The sequence below is a fragment of the Acanthochromis polyacanthus genome, chromosome 8 (assembly GCF_021347895.1).
Source record: "Acanthochromis polyacanthus isolate Apoly-LR-REF ecotype Palm Island chromosome 8, KAUST_Apoly_ChrSc, whole genome shotgun sequence".
Lineage (NCBI taxonomy): Eukaryota > Metazoa > Chordata > Actinopteri > Pomacentridae > Acanthochromis > Acanthochromis polyacanthus.
The window spans coordinates 27211849-27237199 of NC_067120.1; the positions used below are offsets into that span (position 1 = coordinate 27211849).

At 41.5% G+C, this 25351-nt stretch overlaps 1 protein-coding gene across 2 annotated transcripts in view; it reads left to right on the forward strand.

Annotated features, from left to right (window-relative positions):
- The window catches only part of LOC110971900 (hyaluronidase-4), a 62874-nt gene extending 39331 nt beyond the window's left edge, over window positions 1–23543 (forward strand). For both annotated transcript variants that reach the window (XM_051951569.1, XM_051951570.1), the window contains exon 4: window positions 18222–23543. In XM_051951569.1, coding sequence (XP_051807529.1) covers window positions 18222–18722 — 501 coding nt within the window. In that variant the 3' untranslated portion in view covers window positions 18723–23543. The remainder of the gene's footprint in view (window positions 1–18221) is intronic.
- Window positions 23544–25351: the final 1808 nt, after the last annotated feature.

The following is a 25351-nucleotide window of genomic DNA, read 5'->3' on the forward strand; positions in this document are numbered from 1 at the left end:
ATTTCTTCCAGGGGTGGGAGAGGGGCATCAGTGATGTTTGATGTGATCTTGGTGATCCTCTGCAGGTTTTTCTTCTCTTCTGAGGTACAGCTGGAGAACCACACCATGCATCCATAGCTCAGGACACTTGCTATGGTGCACTGGTAGAAGTTGGTGAGGAGTTCTTGTGGTAGCCCAGATTTTCTGATGGTGTGCAGGAGAAAGAGTCTTTGCTGGGCCTTCTTCACTATTTCCTTGGTGTTCACTTGCCACGTCAGATCCCTTGAGAAATGAACACCTAGGTACTTGAACTCCCCACCTGTTCCACATTTACTCCAGTGATCACCAGACTGGCATGTGTTGTGTCCCTGTCTTTCTTGAAGTCACTGACAAGCTCCTTTGTCTTGTTGGTGTTGAGGAGCAACTCATTGCTCTGACACCAGGATGTAAGGACATGGACCTTATCTGATGAGACTAAGTTCAGGAAAGTGAATTTGTGCACTTAAGCAAATATTTCAACGTGAATCCACAAGGAGCACATTGTGTAGTAAACCGTATGGACAGATTTGGAGGCCAAGCACATCAGTTGACAAATATGTAGTACAGGGTGTATGTACAGTACAGTAGGTTACATTAGTCACTTCATTTAGAAATGTCATAACTGACTGATTATCTTCTTTACATTTTTGGCTATGCTCAAATTGTAGTTGAATCTGTGAGATCAGTTTGCTTGGGACAAATGTCACTTGAACATGACAGCTTCACCTTTGACATTAACTTTAATTGTGGTAAAACAAATAGTAGTTACTGAATGTAACTTCAGCTTTTCTTGAGCAGGTATAGGAAATAACAATGGAAGTGGGTTATGTAAGTCTATATTGTGACATTGACAGGGAAGAAAAGATATCTTAGCTGAATTTTGCCAATCAGATTTGTCTTCTCTAAGTTTAATCAAAGTCAAACCCGACAGAACAGTTATATAGGACCACTCAGAAGTACCTACCTTGGAATAATATTTCTTTTGAGCCTGAAAAATGACCGTAATGAGATTCAACAGGGGCAGTTCTTGTGGGCTCAAATGGAGAAGGGTTCATGCTGCCATAAAAAAGGCCTGGAAGTTCCTGCAGTGAAGAACGGCCCAATAAGTGATTTATATTGGGGTAAAACTTTAACTAGGAGCTAAAAGAGGATTAAAAACAGAGCTACAAGATAAGTAATTTTAGATTTCTATTCTTCAGGTGGACTCACACACAATTTAATGGAATAGTCATGTTACTCTTTGTTGTTGGATGTGTAAACAGGTACCTGTTTGTTAACAGGGATGTCACAGATTCGTAACATGTCAGATGTTCTTCTGCATTCTTCACATGGCCAAAAATCAATGAATGTAGCTTTAATCAAAATATCAAAACACTCCAACCCCCAAACACTTGATCACTGCTTTGATGTTTGGCAAACTTATCAATCAAAGGTTGAAGACATCCATCCATCCATCATCGATACACCACTTAATCCTCATTAGGGTCATGGGAGAGCTTGAGTATAGACTCAAGCTCTCCCCAGCTGACTTAAAGCAAAGGCTGGGGATGCCCTGGACAGGTCACCAGTCTATCACAGGGCTGCATATGCAGACAATCACACTCACATTCACACCTAAAGACAATTTAGGGTTACCACTTAACCTCAGCATGTTTTTGGACTGTGGGAGGAAGCCGGAGTACCTGGAGAAAACTCACGCATGCACAGGGAGAACATGCAAACTCTATGCAGAAAGAACGTGAACCGGGGATCGTCTAACTGCAAGGCAAAAGTGCTAACCACCAAGCCATTGTGCAGCTCAGGGGGGTATTCCACGAAGCTGGCTTAGGTCTAAGCCTGGCTTATTTCGGTCAGCTTCGCTAACTTTAGTGAGAGTTTTGTTCCACCAACAAGGCTTAGGGCTAGCCTGGCTTGGTAACCATGGTAACTCAGCCAGAGCGACAAGCCTGGTCCGGGGCAGGCTAACAGTCAAGCTTACTTTAGCCCCATGTCAGAGAAGGTTCTGACGAGCTTCAGAAAGACGCCTGTGAACCGCATGTTACACATTAAGTTCATCTTGATCTGTAATCAACGATGTTCTTGTTCGGTGACATACATTGAGACCTTTTTTAAATAATGCTGGAATAACCGTGAATCAAACTATATCATATTACACTACACATTTTGTCACAGTGTGCAACTGTGGATCAGTGGTTAGGGTGCAGTTAAGTAGATTAAATGTGGTTTTACTTTTCATTGCGCCGTGGGTTCGAATCCACCAGCAGTAAATACTTGGAAATATCAGATTTTCTTTCTTCTTTCACACTCAAAGTGCAGTCAACACGTAACAGGAATAGGCACAGATTGTCTTAAAATAAGCAGGACACAACAGCCACAGTTTTCCATAAAGAATACCTTCCTTTTACCAGCGGTCCAATCTGATCATGATGATAATCCAAAGGTGATGCCAAATGATGAGATAACTATTTTGTGTACAAGCTCATTTGTGTCTTCTCCCTTATTTAAATGTAGGGCACAGTAGCTCTATCATCTCTAATAAAAATGACATCTCCCCTATAGGCCTACATGTTTTTTTCTGCTTTTTTATTCAAAGTTTGAGTGTTTGATGAAACATCTCCACATGAAATTGTCCCTTTTTTCCAAAGTATTCCTACTTTGGTATTAGGTGTTACCTATGTTGCTGCTTTATTCATCTATGGTGGATATATGTTTGTCAAATCAAGAACATGAATTAGGCCTACCAGAGTAAAAAGTGAAAACCACAATCACATTACACAAAACCAGGCTATGTTGTAGCCTCTTTCTCTCACACACACACACATATATATATATGGCATGCTGTTTAGGAAATTATATATATAATGAAAGTCGATATATATATATATATAATGAAAGTCGATATATATATATAAAATGAAAATCAATATATATATAATGAAACTTGATATATATATATATACACACGTGGACAAAATTGTTGGTACCCCTCAGTTAAAGAAGGAAAAACCCACAATTCTCACTGAAATCACTTGAAACTCACAAAAGTAATAATAAATAAAAATTTATTGAAAATTAAATAATCAAAATCAGCCATCACTTTTGAATTGTTGATTAACATAATTATTTAAAAAAACAAACTAATGAAATAGGGCTGGACAAAAATGATGGTACCCATAACTTAATATTTTGTTGCACAACCTTTTGAGGCAATCACTGCAATTAAACCATTTCTGTATTTGTCAATGAGCGTTCTGCAGCTGTCAACAGGTATTTTGGCCCACTCCTCATGAGCAAACAGCTCCAGTTGTCTCAGGTTTGATGGGTGTCTTCTCCAAATGGCATGTTTCAGCTCCTTCCACATATGTTCAATGGGATTCAGATCTGGGCTCATAGAAGGCCACTTTAGAATAGTCCAACGCTTTTCTCTCAGCCATTCTTGGGTGTTTTTGGCTGTGTGTTTTGCATCGTTGTCCTGTTGGAAGACCCATGACCTGCGACTGAGACCAAGCTTTCTGACACTAGGCAGCACATTTCTCTCCAGAATGCCTTGATAGTCTTCAGATTTCATCGTACCTTGCACACTTTCAAGACACCCTGTGCCAGATGCAGCAAAGCAGCCCCAAAACATTACTGAGCCTCCTCCATGTTTCACCGTAGGGACAGTGTTCTTTTCTTCATATGCTTGGTTTTTGAGTCTATGAACATAGAGTTGATGTGCCTTACCAAAAAGCTCCAGTTTAGTCTCATCTGTCCAAAGGACATTCTCCCAGAAGTTTTGTGGCTTGTCAACATGCATTTTTGCAAATTCCAGTCTGGCTTTTTTATGAGTTTTTTTCAGCAGTGGTGTCCTCCTTGGTCGTCTCCCATGAAGTCCACTTTGGCTCAAACAACGACGAATGGTGCGATCTGACACTGATGTACCTTGGCCTTGGAGTTCACCTTTAATTTCTTTGGAGGTTGCTCTGGGCTCTTTGGATACAATTCCAACGATCCGTCTCTTCAATTTGTCATCAATTTTCCTCTTGCGGCCACGTCCAGGGAGGTTGGCTACTGTCACGTGGGTCTTGAACTTCTGAATAATATGAGCCACTGTTGTCACAGGAACTTCAAGCTGTTTAGAGATGGTCTTATAGCCTTTACCTTTAAGATGTTTGTCTATAATTTTTTTTCGGATGTCCTGGGACAATTCTCTCCTTCGCTTTCTGTTGTCCATGTTCAGTGTGGTACACACCTTTTCACCAAACAGCAGGGTGACTACTTGTCTCCCTTTAAATAGGCAGACTGACTGATTATGAGTTTGGAAACACCTGTGATGTCAATTAAATGACACACCTGAGTTAATCATGTCACTCTGGTCAAATAGTTTTCAATCTTTTATAGAGGTACCATCATTTTTGTCCAGGCCTGTTTCATTAGTTTGTTTTTTTAAATAATTATGTTAATCAACAATTCAAAAGTAATGGCTGTTTTTGATTATTTAATTTTCAATAAATTTTTATTTATTGTTACTTTTGTGAGTTTCAAGTGATTTCAGTGAGAATTGTGGGTTTTTCCTTCTTTAACTGAAGGGTACCAACAATTTTGTCCACGTGTGTATATAATGAAACTTGATATATATATATCAAGTTTCATTATACATATATATAATGAAAGTCGATATATAGATATATTGAATGAAACTTGATATATATATAATGAAAGTCAATATATATTGAATGAAAGCCGGAATATATATAATGTCCAGATTTTCATTCCATCTGTTCAAAGTTTCATTCCATATATTCAGAGTTTTTCCTACTGAGCCCTGGAAGAACATGGCAAACAAAAACCTTATTGGACGTTTGCTCTTCAGATGAGCTCTGCTGTGATTAGCTGTCTGTCTTCATCGCTGTCACAGGCAACAGCGACTACATTTGAGAAGGCAGGTAATTTTTAGAGATGTTTTGATTCTGAACACTGAATGTGTTAGCATTAGCTTGGACTACTTTTGCATCCACTACATATAGGTTAAACACACGCAATATGTTGATGATAATATCTGTTTATCTTTATAGCTGGTCTTAAGGCTAATTACGAGACAGAGGTCAGCTGTTGCCTGGTGTCACGGAACTGAGCTGGCTCGACCCGAGCAGAGAGCCACGCTTCCAAGACCAGAGGAGATGAAGAGTGATTTATTGTTGGGGATGAATAACGGCCAGGATGGGGAAACCAGAGTGCATGAGCGGGGGGGCTCCAGGCAGGAGTGGGGGCTCGAGGCAGGAGTGGGGTTCCCGGACAGCTGGCTGCGTGGAGGCAGGAGAAAAACAAAGTCAGAATAAGACAAGAACTTAAACAGAAAATGTTAAAGGCTAGAGAGCGAACTGAACTGCATGGTTCTGGTTCAATACTCTGGCAGGGAGTGGAAGGCTGAGCCGGTACTTATTGTAGAGGTGAGTCGTTAGTGAGATGATAGTCAGCTGTCCGGGAGCCGTGGAGGTAGTTGATTGCCTGAGTGGAGTCAGCTGAGAAGCTAGACTCCACTCAGGCACCGAGCTGTGGGAGGAGAGACAGGGTAGAGAAGCGGATGGGAGACAACTGGACAGACAGGGCAGAGGAACGGAACTGTGACAGTACCCCCCCCTCAACGGGTGCCTCCCGGCGCCCCATGGGCCCAACCAAGGAGCAGACAGACACACACAGGGACCAGACGGAACAGAAGGGACCAAAAGGACAGGAAGGGCAGAAAGCAAGGGGAACCGACAGGAGGGACGGGAGGGAGGGAGAGGGACTGAACTAAGACCGGACTGAACTGAGCGGAGCTGAGGGCAGGGCAGGACTGAGCGGAGCTGAGAGCAGGGCAGGACTGAGCGGAGCTGAGAGCAGGGCTGGACTGGACTGGACCGAGCTGAGAGCAGGGCTGGACTGGACTGGACTGGACCGAACTGAGAGCAGGGCTGGACTGGACTGGACTGGACTGAACTGAACTGAGAGCAGGGCTGGACTGGACAGGACTGAACCGAACTGAGAGCAGGGCAGGACGGGGACTGGAGTGGCCAGGCAGTAGCTCCGGGGGTGGGGCCGGACAGGGCAGAGGGGCCGCTCCGGCGGACGGCCCGGGGGCCGGACAGACAACTGGGGGCGGAGCCGGGTCCGGTGGGTCCTCCGGGGGCGGAGCCGGGTCCGGTGGGTCCTCCGGGGGCGGAGCCGGGTCCGGTGGGTCCTCCGGGGGCGGAGCCGGGTCCGGTGGGTCCTCCGGGGGCGGCGCAGGATCCAGGGCCGGGTCTGGAGGGGAGGCCTTAAGCCTTTCGAAGGCAGCCGAAGTCCTGGGGGCCGGAGGCGGTGCGTCGACCACCGCGGGGACCGGAGGCGGAGCCGGGAACTCCTCCGGGGCCAGAACAGGAGCCGGGGGGCCCATGGCGCCTCCTGGCCTTGCGTCTTTGACGGCCAAGCCGCTTGACAGGCGGCTCCATGGGCGGCGGAGAGCCAGCAGGCGGGTCAGACAGAGGAGTATTCAAGAATTCATGAATGTCGTCGGGAAGAAGGTCGGCTAACCCGGGTCGCTGTCCTGCTAGCTTGCGACCCAGGGTTATGCTCGAGTCCTTTGGGTCTTCCCTCCATTCCTCCCACAAATCGTACAGCGCGTTAAAATAAACACTGTACTCATCGCAGGAGGAGAAGACCCAGGGCGTGTCTTGGACGTGGGTCGGGGTGTGGACTGGGTCCGGGGCTGGTGGCACTGATGGGAGGGAAGAGGGTGCTGGCTGGGCTGGCGGCGAGGAAACTTGGGTGAGCAGGGCGATGAAGTGGTCCAATTGTGCCTTTGTGGCGGCAACATCCTGTAATGCTTGGTTGTATCGAGTCGTCAGGGATGGGGCGGAAACTTCCTGCGATTTCCGGCTGGTTAAAACGGTGAGTTGACTGTGCAACCTTTGGTAATTGGCTGAAAGCTGACCGAAGGTTTGATGGACTTGCCTGATGTTGGGTGGAATGGGCAGATCCGGCCTTGGCGGCGAGTTCTCCGGGTCCATGCTTGGCCAGAGTATTCTGTCACGGAACTGAGCTGGTTAGACCCGAGCAGAGAGCCACGCTTCCAAGACCAGAGGAGATGAAGAGTGATTTATTGTTGGGGATGAATAACGGCCAGGATGGGGAAACCAGAGTGCATGAGCGGGGGGTTCCAGGCAGGAGTGGGGGTTCCAGGCAGGAGTGGGGGTTCCAGGCAGGAGTGGGGGTTCCAGGCAGGAGTGGGGGTTCCAGGCAGGAGTGGGGGTTCCAGGCAGGAGTGGGGGTTCCAGGCAGGAGTGGGGGTTCCAGGCAGGAGTGGGGGTTCCAGGCAGGAGTGGGGGCTCCAGGCAGGAGTGGGGGCTCCAGGCAGGAGTGGGGGCTCCAGGCAGGAGTGGGGGTTCCAGGCAGGAGAGGGGGTTCCAGGCAGGAGAGGGGGTACCAGGCAGGAGAGGGGGTACCAGGCAGGAGTGGGGTTCCCGGACAGCTGGCTGCGTGGAGGCAGGAGAAAAACAAAGTCAGAATAAGACAAGAACTTAAACAGAAAATGTTAAAGGCTAGAGAGCGAACTGAACTGCATGGTTCTGGTTCAATACTCTGGCAGGGAGTGGAAGGCTGAGCCGGTACTTATTGTAGAGGTGAGTCGTTAGTGAGATGATAGTCAGCTGTCCGGGAGCCGTGGAGGTAGTTGATTGCCTGAGTGGAGTCAGCTGAGAAGCTAGACTCCACTCAGGCACCGAGCTGTGGGAGGAGAGACAGGGTAGAGAAGCGGATGGGAGACAACTGGACAGACAGACAGGGCAGAGGAACGGAACTGTGACACCTGGGGCCTATTTCACGAAGCAGGTTTTACAAACTCAGTTTCTTCCACAACTCTGAGTTGATCTACTCTGAGATAGAAAACTCTGAGTTTTCGGTTTCACAACGGCTGATATGAGTTGGGTTAATTAACTCGGAGTAGTTTGACCCGGAGTTACGCGCGTGCACCGCAACTCTGAAAAGACAGCATCAATGGAACCCCGATTTGACGAGTCACCATGGAAACGGGGAAGCGAAAGGCTGCGTTTTTGAACGGGAAGTTTTTAATGCGCTCATATGGCGAGTTTGAACACGTTTTTAGAAAGAAGTGCAACACCGCTGCAGCTGCAAAAGAGAGAGAGACGGCGTGGAGAACAGCCCGGATCAATGCGTAAGTTTAAATGTAGTCCTTTGTAATCGTAATAATATTACAGGGAATAACTGTCTGAATGGCAGCCTAGTAAGTTATTTCATTTAGGGGAAATCCCGACGGGGCAGCAGCTTAAGATGAAATATAAAAACATTGTTCAAACAGGTCAGACCTCGGCATTATCTCATGGAGGTACTTCATGTTGATCATGTTTTACATTGTAAAGTAGCCTAAATATTAAGTGGCTGTTTGACTGTGCAGTTGTTTTATTCACACATAACCTAAATGTCTGCATCCATATCATGTCCTGTTAAATAATTAAGCCTATTTAAACTAACATAGACTTCTGTTCAGCCAACAGAAAGAAAGCAGATGCCTGTAAAACGGTGGTATAAAATGTCATGGATGCATATGTATATATATATATATATATATATATATATATGTATATACACACGTGGACAAAATTGTTGGTACCCCTCAGTTAAAGAAGGAAAAACCCACAATTCTCACTGAAATTATGTTAATCAACAATTCAAAAGTGATGGCTGATTTTGATTATTTAATTTTCAATAAATTTTTATTTATTGTTACTTTTGTGAGTTTCAAGTGATTTCAGTGAGAATTGTGGGTTATACCTTCTTTAACTGAGGGGTACCAACAATTTTGTCCACGTGTGTGTGTGTATATATATATATATATATATATATATATATATATATCTTGTAATTGTAAGTAGTCAACACTCCAAAGATTTATCCAAATGGTAGTTTAAGTTTACTGAAACATGTCACTGATCTAGGATGAAGAGGATGAAACTGTGTCTGCTGCCTTTACAGAGGGGGATCCAGAAAGGCATATAGAGGTATGTTATGGATAGTTCTCTTCTCATTCAGACTTTGGGTGGAATATAGAGTGTGACATTTAGCCTACACTGAAGTATTGCACATTCTCATCCTTTTTAACAGAGCATGGCTGGACAGCAGCAGGATGGTTCCTCAACTTCCACTGCACAGACTGACACAGTGAGATGGATGTTCAGGAAACACCAGAGCTTCATTCTGTGGAATTCATGTGCAACTGTATAATTTAATGTCCTCTATGTAATCCCAGTTATCAGTAAAACGGATTTACAAACTGCATTTGCTGAGAAAAAAAAAAAAAAAAAAACAGATTAGGAGGGCAGATCTGGAAATTGAAACACTGGAGCACAAGTTAGAGGTGGGTCATGGTCACAGGTGAATTATGTTAACTACTGGAACATGAACTGAACTATCTCTTTTATTTGTAGGAAATAAAGAAGAGCAAATGAAATGTGTATCATGTCTTTATTTGCTGTGGTGGTGATGATGGTGACTTAAACTCTAAAGTGATTATTGCATACGGTGTCTCTGACTGCTCTGCTGTCCTGGATAGCTGCAGGTGGATGGGCTCATCATCTGGGTCTTCAGTTTGTAGGGCAGGGTGTTGCTCTCCTCTAATAGTGGTAATATTATGAAGAACAACACATGCCACAGTAATATCACAGGCCCTCTCAGGGGTCACCCTGAGGAGACGTAGGCTCTGGAAATGGGCTTTCAGCAGGCCTATGGTCATCTCCACCCGGGCTCTGGTCCTGCAGTGAGTCCAGTTGAAGTTCTGTTGGGGGCCTGGTTCAGGGTCAGGGTATGAGGTCATCAGCCTGGGTTGGCATGGTAACCCCTGTCACCCAGCAGAAGGCCATCAAACTCTCCTGTAATGTATAGTGGATACATCAGAGTACATTAAAGGAGGGAGACAAGAGAATTCGATTGTGAAAATCTTTAGGCTGCTGACCATGCTGCAGTCTGTTGCTTGGGTTAGACTCTCCATAAATCCTGGAGTCATGAACAGACCCAGACCACTTGGCCTCCACATTAGAAATGATGTATGCAGCATCACATCTGATCTGGACAGTGCAGAGAATGACAGATGTTGAACTATGATGCAGTCTTTAACATTTAGAAACAGTAGTCAGTCTACCTGTAGCCTACCTGCACATTTATGCTGTGAATGGACTTCCTGTTCATGATGTGAGGGAGCTGTGATGGGGATGTGTGTGCATCTATGCAGCCAATCACACTGGGAAATCCTGAAAGAAATTCAAATGACTAATCCCAGTCTGAGGCTGCAGCACAATGTCATTAACAGAATATGATTTAAAATGAATTTAACAGATCTCTACATCATTCACCTGCAATCCCATGCACAATGAGTAAAAGTCGTTTCAGAGCCAGGAAAACTTTTCTGACTGTCCTGCATACAGTTGTCTTACTGTAGTGCTCTGCATCTCCGACATTACATAAAAACTTCCATTTGCAAAGAACCGCAGCGCAACACACAATATCTGCTGGATGTGAGAGCATGACTGCGGCTGGTAATGTTAATGTAAGGACGAATTAGGTTGTTTATGTAGATTATGGACTTGAAACGATTACGAAATGGTACCGCTCAAAGCGATAATTGTCCGGAAATGCGAGAACATTTATGCTCGGTCTGATAACAATCTACCGACGAATATTTAATTATCTGTGCAGTAATGCTGCTCCTTTATCCACTGGATCGTTAATAAAAGCTGTTCTACGCCAAAACTCGCTCGCTTACTGACTGAATGAATGAGGAAATGAAACATCGTGTGTGGCTGAAAGAGGGCGGAGACGGAGAGAAACTCGAGGTTTTCTCAGATAAACCTGCTGGCGAGCAGGTTAGAGTCATAGAGTCTGTTACTGCGGTAACTGACCGAGAGTTGAAGTTACCCCTCTTTGTGAAACAGGCTCGAGTTACCCCGCATTCCCTGGTTAGACTTACCTCGCTTCGTGAAATGGAAAACTCTGAGTTTCCCTCATTTCAGGGTTAACAAACTCAGAGTTTTCCCTAAACCTGCTTCGTGAAATAGGCCCCTGGACACATCCACGATCACGCCACTGGTGGGACACAATTGTACTGGATTTCAGCTGAAGGCTGCTGTTCTGTCCAAATTGTCATGAGACATTTTTATTATGATATACCCTCCACTGTTGTTAGCTTTTGATTCAATAAAATTTTTTGAGATGAGGAAATCCCTATTGCATGTTTCTACTTAAATGCCCTACTTTTGATATATCACGACAGCATGAACTTTTTACACTTTCCATCAATTTCACCCAAAAGTTGAATAACTATTTGTGAGCAATTATATAGACACATAAAAGAAGCACATTTCAATCATATGTCTGCTGAAGTAGTGCAGTTTATCTACCTAGATTGGTGTAACAGTAAAAAACAACAACAACAACAACAACAACAACATATGCTACTGATACGTTTCTGACTAAAATTTGCTTGAAAAGCACAACCGATTATCTGTCAAAATGTGTGTAACAAAAGTGTGCATTGAACACTGAATAAAGTCTCTGTAGATTATAGACAAAATTTGCATCTCTCATCACAAATTTCTGTTTATTCACCCGAACTGCATGAGTAAAATACAAAACAGGTGAAGTTAAATAACTAAAAAGTAAAGGAATTTACAAAAAAGATGTATTTTCTAGTAAAGGCATTAGTGGACAATGCAGTTTATTTCTGGGACAGTTGCTCCAGCACCGACACCCTGCGTCCCATCAGTCCAACCAAGGTTTTCATCCATCCTCTGGATGTTCTGGAGCATGGCAGAGGTCACGTCTTGGTCTCTTCTGATCTGTTCCAAGAACCGTTCCTCTGACCTCTCCAGATACTGCAGCAGATCCACAGCAGCTTCCTGATCCCTTTTCCTGCATAAAAGCATCCAAAAAGTATTAGTTGTCAGTAATTATTTTCTATTTTCATAAACACAGTTAACTTAGGGTAAATGTTATATTTTGTGATTTTAGGATGGGCCAAAAGATAACATACTGATCATGTTGATGTCTGCATAGTCTAAACAGATCTTACTAGATTTAGTTTGTTGAGAGGAGGACGGCGTGGAAGAGCTGCAGGATGGGACCAGCGAGCTGCAGACTAGTGCTCCTGGTAACTGGACTTCATCATCCAAGGCCGACAACTAAATAAAATGAACAAGACATGCTGTTGATAGCATCTGTAATACAAATCACTTTCTCCATTAACTGATTAATTATTGCTTTGTCCATACAATGTTAGAAAGTGTTACCAAAAATACCTGTAATCATTTCCAACAGCGCAAAATGCCTTGTTTTATTTGCCAACAACTAAAAACCACCAAAAGCATCTGTGTATAAGAAATCCGTGCATTGAATTTCCACATCTGGAAAATCACACAACAATCAGAATTTTACCTTGAAATTATGAAAATAGCTGCAGATTACCAGTACTCTTTGCTTCATTGTGTTAACTTGATCATTCGAATCAGTTTTTTAGACTTGTATTACTGATACAAAACATAATCAACACATAACTTAAAATGTGTTCGCAAAGAGTTCACTGGTTCTTCAAGGGAAATTTCAATGATTACCATATAGTTCAGTAATATGATTAATGGGTCATTGTGTAACAGCATGGGAGGTTTTGAATACAGGTCTTGTACTGAAATATTGCTGCTGCTTTCCTACGGTTTTATAGACCCTTTAATGACCCACGTCACGAATGACGTCACAGCTTTAGCTGGAGGCAAAAGAGGAAGCCCGCGGCCGTGACCCAAAGGCGAAAGACTGAGGGACGAGGCTCTATCAACTTTTCTAAAATGTCGTCCTGCTGTGTTTTTGGATGCCAGCATAGGAGGAATGACATTGGCGAACGCAAATTAAAGTTTTATAGGATTCCACCGAACACTCGTGCTCAGAGGGAACGAAGACAGTTGTGGTTAAATGCACTGAGGCAAAAAGACTGGACAGAGACGATCAGCTGCAGTCAATTCCAGCCATTTTCAGTACAAAAAATCGCTAATATTCTATTTGTAAATAAAAAATATTCAATTCAATTCAGCTTTATTCCAGACACTGGGTCCAAATACACACACCATAAGAACAAGGACACAACAAGACACAGAAAAAAAAATACAATCAAAAACAATAACCCGTTAAATATGACGAGAAATACAGGGAATATTGGACGCGCATCGCGAGGTGCATTTCCTTGAAAACGACCGATTCGTGGATTATATACCAACTTCAAGACATGTTTTGGACAAAATAGTTTACTGGCTTGTGTCGTCTGGATGTCCAAGGTTGGATTATGGCCGTTTTTTGTGGAATATTTTTTATCTGTGTGTAATAATGAACCCGGAAATGTGAGTTGCGCTGTGTACGTTAAAGCCGTGTACAGAGAAAGGATGGATGGATATTCGTTGTTTGTCGGACAAATGTGTTTATATTACCCGCTGTGGTAATCACATCTTAAAGTGGTTTATACCGGCGGATTCATGAGAATCTAAGCTTTCCATCGGCGTATAGTGTTTATATAATCACATTTGCAGCCTTCGGACATTCTTTAAATTCCTATGCAAATTAGTAAGTGTACCACCGGCGGTACACTTAAGTTTAACGGGTTAAAAATGCTCGAGTTTGCAGCGCAAACTCCCAGCGCAAACTAAATACTCCCAGTCCTGCTTGACTTCTCGCTCCGCTTTTGCTTCCAGCATAAGCCCCGCCCACAAAAAACGTCACAATGTTTGTAAACAAATAAAGGGTCTATTCACCTTATTCAGGAAGTGAGGCAGGGCGGCGCCATTTTTGAGATCGACTTCCGGTTGACCGTCTTCGCACTACAACAACATCGAGTCCTCTCGCTACTGTAGCTACTTTTAACTGTTCTTTTAAGCAATTTTAACATGTTTGGCATCAATTGCGCTGTCCATGGGTGCCACAACAACTGGGGAAGGGTGAAGCTTTCTCTCGCTCAGAATTGTTTAGAGCACGGAAAGGTTAGATCTGAATGCTGCGGACCAGCTCATGGCTATGTAAACACACAGCTTGTATCGGTCACTGTCAGCGCAGCTACAGCGATTCTACCAAAGTTCAGTTTCCACTAAAGACCTACCTATGCCATCAGTGAGGTAAAAAGATACTCTCTGCCATTTTGAAACGTTGTTATGACTGCGGTTTGGTCAGAATCAGTTTTTTGTTGCTCCAGGGAATTAGCATTAGCTTGTGACAGGGCTACACACATGGACAAAATTGTTGGTACCCCTCAGTTAAAGAAGGAAAAACCCACAATTCTCACTGAAATCACTTGAAACTCACAAAAGTAACAATAAATAAAAATTTATTGAAAATTAAATAATCAAAAACCGCCATTACTTTTGAATTGTTGATTAACATAATTATTTAAAAAAACAAACTAATGAAACAGGCCTGGACAAAAATGATGGTACCTCTATAAAAGATTGAAAACTATTTGACCAGAGTGACATGATTAACTCAGGTGTGTCATTTAATTGACATCACAGGTGTTTCCAAACTCATAATCAGTCAGTCTGCCTATTTAAAGGGAGACAAGTAGTCACCCTGCTGTTTGGTGAAAAGGTGTGTACCACACTGAACATGGACAACAGAAAGCGAAGGAGAGAATTGTCCCAGGACATCCGAAAAAAAATTATAGACAAACATCTTAAAGGTAAAGACTATAAGACCATCTCTAAACAGCTTGAAGTTCCTGTGACAACAGTGGCTGATATTATTCAGAAGTTCAAGACCCACGGGACAGTAGCCAACCTCCCTGGACGTGGCCGCAAGAGGAAAATTGATGACAAATTGAAGAGACGGATCGTTGGAATTGTATCCAAAGAGCCCAGAGCAACCTCCAAAGAAATTAAAGGTGAACTCCAAGGCCAAGGTACATCAGTGTCAGATTGCACCATTCGTCGTTGTTTGAGCCAAAGTGGACTTCATGGGAGACGACCAAGGAGGACACCACTGCTGAAAAAAACTCATAAAAAAAGCGAGACTGGAATTTGCAAAAATGCATGTTGACAAGCCACAAAGCTTCTGGGAGAATGTCCTTTGGACAGATGAGACCAAACTGGAGCTTTTTGGTAAGGCACATCAACTCTATGTTCATAGACTCAAAAACCAAGCATACGAAGAAAAGAACACTGTCCCTACGGTGAAACATGGAGGAGGCTCAGTAATGTTTTGGGGCTGCTTTGCTGCATCTGGCACAGGGTGTCTTGAAAGTGTGCAAGGTACGATGAAATCTGAAGACTATCAAGGCATTCTGGAGAGAAATGTGCTGCCTAGTGTCAGAAAGCTTGGTCTCAGTCGCAGGTCATGGGTCTTCCAACAGGACAACCATCCAAAACACACAGCCAAAAACACCCAAGAATGGCTGAGAGAAAAGCGTTGGACTATTCTAAAGTGGCCTTCTATGAGCCCAGATCTGAATCCCATTGAACATATGTGGAAGGAGCTGAAACATGCCATTTGGAGAAGACACCCATCAAACCTGAGACAACTGGAGCTGTTTGCTCATGAGGAGTGGGCCAAAATACCTGTTGACAGCTGCAGAACGCTCATTGACAAATACAGAAATCGTTTAATTGCAGTGATTGCCTCAAAAGGTTGTGCAACAAAATATTAAGTTATGGGTACCATCATTTTTGTCCAGCCCTATTTCATTAGTTTGTTTTTTTTAAATAATTATGTTAATCAACAATTCAAAAGTGATGGCTGATTTTGATTATTTAATTTTCAATAAATTTTTATTTATTGTTACTTTTGTGAGTTTCAAGTGATTTCAGTGAGAATTGTGGGTTTTTCCTTCTTTAACTGAGGGGTACCAACAATTTTGTCCACGTGTGTAATAACACAGTAAACCGCAGGAGCTGTTTCACAAATGACAATAACAACCTCCGTTTGCACAACCACATCATATATATATGAATCAAATAAAGTTTTATTCAAATCAACATACCTTCCATAATATCGCAGCAGTGCGACTGCAGGACCGTCCCAACCCAGCGATACAGGAAGCATCCCGTGGTCTCCACCACTCCATCAGCTGTCACCAACACCTACGCCATGTGTGAGGAGGTATTAGCCTGACTCGGACTGACATTAGCTTTAAGAAACGTATATTCCCGTTCTTGATGTAACAGAACAGCGCCGACTTTACCACTGTGCAAATATTGATAGGCTTCAGTGCTCTTATAATTCCTCATAGCTGAACGATCAACGCCAAGAGACAACACGAAATAGTTAAAAATATCGCCATACATGACTTGTGGCCACTTTTTCATGTCATCCTCCCACTCTGTAATAAGTCGCGGATGCGGCAGACTTGATCCATTTCTGTTTTTTAAAGAGGTTTTCGTTTCTTCCCACATCACTCTCTCAGTTGTAAACACCGGCATGATCGAGTTACCGGAAGTGTTACTCAAAACAGGAAGTCCCGCCCATTGGAAAATGGGCGGAGCTGAATAAGGTGAATAAGGAGTTGTTTCATAGCTTGTTAGCTTACCAGCAGCTAACTGGCTGGCAAACAATAGTTCAACGCCAATCTCTAATCACTGATCCGGTGTCCGGACCGCGTTAGCTGGCGGAACGTTCATAATACTGATGTGGGACTGTTGTAGCTAGCATATTCATAGTAGGCTAACAGCAGGATGTTGGAGAAATAAAACTTACCATTATCAGGATCGCTGGTCTGCATGGCAGACTCGTAGCGCATCGCACTGCTTGAATGTCTGTGTATTTCAGGCCGATTTCAAAATAAAACTCAATAAAATTCTCGTCCGGGTGAGTGTCCTTCATTGTCGCTTCACCATACGGACATGTCCCTTCCGGGGCTCGGTAGGAAAAAAGACTATAAGAATATATATTGAATGAAAGTACGAATATATATATAATGAAAGTCGGAATATATTGAATGAAAGTACAAATATATATACAATGAAAGTCGATATATATTGAATGAAAGTACAAATATATTGAATGAAAATCTGAATATATTGAATGAAAATCTGTATATATTGAATGAAAGTCGATATATATTGAATGAAAATCGGAATATATTGAATGAAAGTACGATATATGGAATGAAAGTCGGAATATATGGAATGAAAATCTGAACATGATATATATATATATATATATATATATATATATATATATATATATCGACTTTCATTCAATATATTCATGCTTTCATTATATATATATATATATATATATATATATCGACTTTCATTCAATATATATTGACTTTAATTCAATATATATCAACTTTTATTCAATATATATCAACTTTCATTTTATATATATATATATATATATATATATATATATATATATATATATATATATCGACTTTCATTCAATATATAATTTCCTAAACGGCATGCCATATTAATATATATATATATGTGTGTGTGTGTGTATGTATATATATATGTTTATACACACATAAAAAAAATGTCTTCAGTGGGTTTTGAAAAGCTTTATTTCATCAAGATTGATCTCCTCTGGGCCACAGTAGTGTGACAAACTTCAGGGTGAGGAAAAAAAAGTCATCAACCACTGCAGTTGTGGGTTATCCCCAATCAGTGTCAAAAACTTGCCCTCTGAAAATTAAATTCTCAGACATGTGTGCGTGTGTACGCTCAGACTAAGTGCTTCATTAACAAGAAAATAAACACTTACGCATTTAAACGGTGGGTAATGCTTTGCCAGGCAGCGTCTCGAGCTTTATTTATCGCAACCGTGTTGCCTTTTCTTGTGATAATCTCCCTGTAGTCCTCGTACAACTCCGTGAGAAGTTTCTGCTCCGCCGAAGAGAAAGTCTCCGCTCTGTTTTTAGACATAATGTCATCATTTCGACGATCGACACGTCGGGGCTTTTTATCTCCCCCAGACGCGCGCTCAGCCGCAGCTTGGATCAGCCTGGCTTGACTAAGCGTCTCTGAAAAACAGCTGAGCCTCGTTCGTGGAACTACTTGCAGCTGAGATTAAAGTTGCCACTTATTCAAGCCACGCTTACCGGCGTAAGCCCAGCCTGTTTTAGCCAGCTTCGTGGAATACCCCCCAGGTTGAAGACATCACTTGAAAATATTGATGATGTATCATACAGCCTGTCACATGATTTTTGTTGTGTTGTACTGTTTCCACAGCATAACTGCACTATGGTGAAGTCCTTCCTGAGCCACCGCCTGGGTCAGTACATCACCAACGTGACTCGTGCTGCAGAGGTCTGCAGTGACTTCTTGTGCCAAGGAAATGGGCGCTGTGTCCGCCGAGACCACCGCGCCCCCCATTACCTCCACCTGAGTGCTGACACCTACCACATCCATCCCTCTGGTGAGGGAGACTTTACAGTCACTGGATGGCACTCGCAGCATGAACTACAACTGCTGACTGAGAGGTTTCGCTGCCACTGCTATGAAGGCCACGAGGACGGAAGCTGCGACAGCATCAACAAAGTGAGGGAGGATGAAGGGTCATGGAAGGAGGAGAAGGACGACCAAGAGAGGAAGAGGACAGCGTGGGAGGATGAACAGGGGGAGATGTGTGAGGGACGGGAGAATGTGGCGCCCCCAACTGTTTGCAGCCACCAACTGTTGTTGCTGATGCTCCTGTTGAATTTATCGCTGGTAAAGAGGGTTGTACGATAAGCACTTAAAAATTAGCCAATTTAAACACATCTGCAAAAATGGAATTTTACTTTTCAACACATGGTCAGTATGATTTATTCCAAAGAGGTCTCTGATTTTATTTGAACACAGTACACAGCTGCTCTGTGACTTTATTATGCCTATAGTATTGAACATGTGCTGTATAACATTTGTCTCCCTCTACTGGCAGTTATTCTACAGTTGCTGTTGCTATGTGCTAATGATGTTTGTCATCCGATGAATGCTTTTTTTAAATCCCTCTTCCAATATGTTGAGTTTCTTTTAGATTTGGATCATCAGGATCTTTTCATGTTCACTTGAAAAATTTTGCTGTTGTTGTTGTTTTTTTGTTTTTTTTTACTGTTGCAGGAATGTTGCCACAGACATTACATTTAAAACTCTGGTATACTGTGAACTATAGAGAACTTTACCTGATAAACAGGCTTAATTAGAATTGTGTGAACTTGCCTGGTTTAAATGCAACAGCGTTCACTCATATGTTAAAGTCAAGCACTCCAGCTTTGAGATAACTGTTACGGCTACAGCTAGTATGAACAAAATATCAAACTGAATAGTGAAAAAAGCCATATTAGCGTGAACATCAAATATAATCATTTAATATTAAGATGTCTAATATGTCCACTTTGCACTGACAAGTCTTAAACCACATTGCATTGGTTTAAAAAAGTGATTAATCAATCAAGAAGCAGGAACATTGGAAATTGTAGGCACAGAAATAATTTGAGAAATAAGCCCACCACATGAGAGCAAATTATTGCTTTGACACTTAGTTGTTTGCATATAAACTGAACAAACACAACACAAAATATTCATTAACAAGCTCTCTCTGTTTTATTTGTGGAAAGAGGCAGTTTTTTTGTTTTCCCATTATCTCCAGTCTTCATGCTAAGCTAAACTATCTAGCTGCTTGCAGTCACTTGATGTTTGAGCATCTTTTCCTCTAACTTTCATCAGGACCACAAATAATTCTATTTGCCAAACTGTTCTTTTAACATTCAGTAGAGGTCACTGCTGATTGGAAGTCTTGAACATGAAAAGTGTTCTGTGAATTACAAACTACTTGTTTTTCTCTGACAGCTGCTGTGCTGAAAAATAACACGTGGGGGGAAAGGAAAATAAAAAGATGACACTTCCTTATCTTTTTAATGGGTGTAATGGCACTTTACACATGTACACATGTAAAGTGCCATTTTAACAGATGAAGCTGACTGCAGTGCAACCAGGCAGAGTGTAATTAACTTTGACAACAATCTGTATGCCTCTTAGACCAACAATTGCATCAATTCCTCCATATGAATGTTTTTTACTAGTGGTTGATACTGTTTGCTGAACTGTGGATTTAATAAACTTCCACAAGGACAAATTCTGACATGACGATGGGATCACCAGATCAGAGGAATTGTGTTTTTGTTGAATTTTTAAAGGTTTCATGGGTCAGTCAAATGTGGCTCACAGCAGGATGATCTACCAGTTTGTTTTGTTACTAAGTTTGTTAATGAGAACCAAAGGGTGCTAACTCTACCAGTCATATGTAGAAAAAATACTCAATAAGATCTAATGCTTGGTCTGTGGTGTTTTTAGACATTCTTTTAAATATCTAGTTTATTTTTAACAGCATTAAGCCTTGTTGATTTTCTCAACAATAAGGTGTTATTTCACTTGACAATATACATAAAATATATATAATTTTTGTACTGTTGGTTGTATTGTACTCTTGATGTTAAGCTTGTCAGGAAACGTCACATATTTGAGCCTGCTGAGGCATGGTAAAAAATGCAAACACAAAGCGTATCTGTTTTTGTTGACTTTTTTTTTTTTTTTTACCATCGGAACAGATGATCAGGATGGTTTTGTTCAGAACCAGAATGAACCTGTTGTATTTTTGATCTGCAAATGTCATTGTAAAGGCTGATGTTACCATGTCTTTATTTGGAGGGATCTAAGGAGCAGACTGGGTTTAGTTGTTGATTATACTTCATCTCAATGTGGCTGACAAAAAGTTTTCTCTAGACTTTTGTACAGTACTGTAGCCATGACAAAACACTGAACAGGATGTAGCAGATGGCACATACTGTATCTGACTCAGATAGATCTGACTCTGTGGTGCTGTGGCTCTCCGAGGCCTACTTCTTTTCAAAGTTCGGGGATTCATCTTCAGAAAAAATCTGACTGGAATTTGGAAGCTGATTTATGAGTGAATGCATGGCAGAGATATTTTTGTCAACATGGAATGAACAAAGGTACTTTTTAAAAACTGGACATGAATACAAACCTGAACAGATCTAAGTCTGGAATAACTGCCAAAATGCCTCAGATTAGATTGAAATGCTTCAGTCTGTGTTGTTGTCCATCTTACGTGGACAATCCAAGCTTAATCCTATGAAACATCTAACTGGGAGGCCAAAATTGACAGAACAATCTCCTGTCAATGTTCACTTGCCTAAACATTCATCAGCAGATAATGTTTGCTCACTTCTCATAAAACTAGATTTTTAAAACTAGATAGACATAAATTAATCCAAGTACTTCTGGGACTTCACTGATGCTTCCAACCACAAACAATCAAAATGTTTATTGTCTGACAGGTTGTATTTGTCCTTAATGGCTTTCTCTGCCATTCTATAGATCATTTACTTACAAAACTCTGGGAATTCAGATATGGACAGAATCTAATTACCATTATTTCAAGTAAAATTGGTGGATGCCCCTGTTGCTCAACAGGTTGAGTGGACGGCTCATAAACAAGGGCTATAGTCCCAATGCAGCATTCATGGGTTCGCGTCTGACCCAAGGTCATTAACTGCATGTCATTCTCCCATTCTTCTCCCCACGTTTCCTGTCTCTCTCCCCACTGTGCACTATAATAAAGGCCAAAGAAAAGGAATAAAATGGAAATTGGTGCTACCATGATTTCCATTTCAACTTAGTGAATGCCACACTATGCTCAAACAGCTGTCTGTGGAAATCATCGACATGGTCACACAATGCTGAGTTTCTGGTGTTAAAGACCTATTAAAATGTTTGTAACATTTATTCTAACAATCAAAGTTCATTTTATTTTTACCAAGACTGCAAGTTTAGCTAAACTGAAGTTATCTAAGTGTAAGCGATTGCGATTCGGATCTAATTTTGCAAATATTTCAAGATGAAATAATTTTGATTAGCATACGTCTTCAGCGCACTATATGCCTCCCAGAGCAAGTCTTTTTCCACTTGTGTCTTTTTGTTAACTTTGTGGCCATCCATCCATCCATCCATCCATCCATCCATTGATCCATCCATCCATCCATCCATCCATCCATCCATCCATCCATCCTCACTATTGTGATAGCAGGTTAGACAAGTTATCCCAGACAAGCTCCTCTTGTGGGATCCAAGAGGCATACTCAGGTCAAATGTTTAATCTCTCTAGTGCATTCTGGGTCTGCACTTGGATCTCCCATGATGGAAGGTACCCACCAAGGGACCCTGACTACATGATCAAACCACCTCAACTGGCTCCTTCTGGTGCAAAGAAGGAGCAGTTCTACTCTGAGCTAGCCCTAACTCTTTTACTTCCCCTAAATACAACTGTATCACTTCGAAACTTAATTTTGCATTTAGACTAAACAACATTATTATTGATTATTTGATGTCATTAGACGGATTTTTTTGTAGTAAATTGCACATAAAGAGGTCATTAAAAAAGCCAGTTGTGAAAGTGAAACTGACTGAATCAGGCCAGCTTAGGATAAATTTGTACATTCAAGTCGGTATTAAGGTGCAGTCTGATCAGTCAAGTCAAGTCAAGTCAAGTCACATTTATTTATATAGCCCATTTCATACGACAAGCGCAGACTCAATGTGCTTAAGAACAAATAATTAAATAACAATAAAGGGTAGCAATAAAACAAACAGTTTTACAAGGTATTAAGATATAATATTAAAAGAAAAATAAAAACAACAATAATAACATTAATTCCATAATAAAATGCTATCACCCAGCCAATCATTTTGAACCTAGTCAAAGGCTTGTGCAAAAAGATACGTTTTTAGTCTGCTTTTAAAAGAAGACACTGTTGTAGCAGACCTTAGTTCTTGAGGTAGAGAATTCCAGAGAGTGGGACCGTAGTGACTGAAAGCACCATGAGCAGATTTTGAATTAATTCTTGGTATGATAAGAAGACTTTTACTGGATGATCTAAGGGATCTGTCCGGTATGTATTCAGTGAGCATGTCAACAACGTAGGAAGGAGCTAAACCATTCATAGATTTATAAACAATAAGAAGTATTTTAAAATCGATTCTCTGTTTCACTGGAAGCCAGTGAAGAGAGGATAGAACAGGAATGATGTGTTCATACCTCTTAGTTTTGGTTAAAATTCTGGCCGCAGCATTCTGAATAAGCTGACTAAAATGCAATCTGCATTGCTTGTGTAATCTAACTGTGGACCAGATACCGAAAACATGTTAAGTGAAACTAAATGCAGCTCAGACTTGGACCGTAGACTTGGTTTGAGTCAGGCCTTCCCAAAGATGTCTAATTAAGGTTGACTATATCTTGTATTTTCTGGTCTTTAAAGATTTGTAATGTCGCATCTATCATGACTTTCAAACCAGCTTTCAGGTGAAGTTGAGGTATAAGGAATTTCACTTTACTCCCTTCGATGCAGTATTTGTTTCCTGTACTTACTCTTGTGAGTGTGTATGTGTGTTTTTTTTATCTTAAGATTGTAAGCCACTATGCAACAAGGACTATGCAACACATGAAAAATGTTACCTGAATGTAAATGTACTACTAATAAAGACCTGTCTTTAGTACACTGTGTGTCAAGTTTTTGTTTCTCTCATAAAGAGAAGATAAGTGCAGAGGAACTGTGGCTACCAAACTAGAACATAAGAGAAACAGCTTCCCCTTTGTGATTTCCACATTTGATGAGCACTGCAGCCTTGTAAGGGCATTAGTGTGGCTACACATTTTTGGTTTTCTTCATAAAGCACATCCCAAGGTGAAAACAGAATTGAACATAAACATCAAAGTCACTCTAATCTTTCCACATCCAAAGCAACAGCAATCCACCATCTGGTTTCTGTCTAAATACTAAGAGAATGAAAAAGAGGAAGAGATGTGACCAGGGAGATTACAATCGTTGCTTTCTCACAGGCAGTGACATGTGAAAAGTATGACACAATCAAAAACCCAAGAATGTTTCTTCAGAGGAAACAAGTCAAATACATATACTCGTGAAAATCAAATAAATTATTTTTAACGTGGAAAACTGTCATAAAAGGAAAAAAGAGAAACATTTGAGAGAAATAGTTTTTTGCAATGAGGCCTTGCACTTTTTGTTAAATAACAGAAACAGATGACTAAATTAAAATTGGGGCGTTCTGAAACGACTGATCAAACATTTTACAATGCCCCAATTTTTCCAATAATTTGTTGAAATTGAAGTCGTTCAAAATTCATAAATAGCTTGAAATGGTACAACGGTAAGTGGTGAACTACCAAAGGTTTAAAAAAGGTAAGGTTGCCCAAAACTGAAAAATAAAATACATTTCAGAATTATACAAAAAGGCCTTTTTCAGGGAATAAGAAATGGATTAACAACTTAAGGTTGTTCTGCAGCAATGGAGGTTAATCATGCTTTGAAAGTTGGTACCAAATCAAGTGTCCCAACTTTTCTTGATTACTTTACAACCCTCTCTTCCTGCATAAAAGTAGTGTTGGAACACACCATGGCACTATATCCTCCAGAGCATTATTTGAACATTATTGTACTGCAGAATGTAGTGTGTTGCTATTAAAATGGAGAGAAAAAGGCAATTAACACTAGAGGAGAAACAGACTATCATAACACTAAAGAATGTAGGTCTTTCCAAAAGAGAAATTAAGAAACAAGTCAAAGTGTCAGTACAGTTTTCTTTACCATCAAAAGGCACTCAGAACCTCAGGGAAACTCTGGCAAGAAGAGGTCTGGAAGACCCAAAGCCACAATAGAATCAGAAGAAAGGTTTCTGAGAGTCAACATCTTGGTGATGGGTGGCTCACAGGACAACAGCTTCAAGCTCAGCTTAGTGGTCGGAGTAAGCAAGTCTCGGTTTCAACTGTGAAGAGAAGACTTTGAGTTGGAGGTTTGACAAGTCGAATTGCAGAAAGTCATTGCTAAGATGTCATAATAAGAAAAAGAGGCTTGCTTGGGCATGAAACACATCCAATGGACTACTGAAGACAGATGAATCAAAAATAGACATCTTTGATTCATCACACAGGATTTTGTATGCAGTAGATGCAAGGATGGTTTCTCAGTGTGTGAAATCAAGTGTCAAACATGGAGGAAGAAGTGTGATGGTTTGGGGCTGTTTTGCCGGATCCAGGGTCAGTGACTTGTACAGAATGAAAAGTACCGTGAACCAACAGGGCTACCACAGCATTTTGCAGCACCATGCAGTACCCTCTGGTAAGCGCCTAGCTGGTCAGGGGTACATCCGACAGCAAGATAATGACCCAAAACATAAGTCCAAGCTATATCAGAACTACCTTAGGAAAAAAACAAGATGGTAAGCTTGAAAATATGGAGTGGCCAGCACAGACTCCAGACTTACACCCCCTGTCGAAAGTTTTGAGA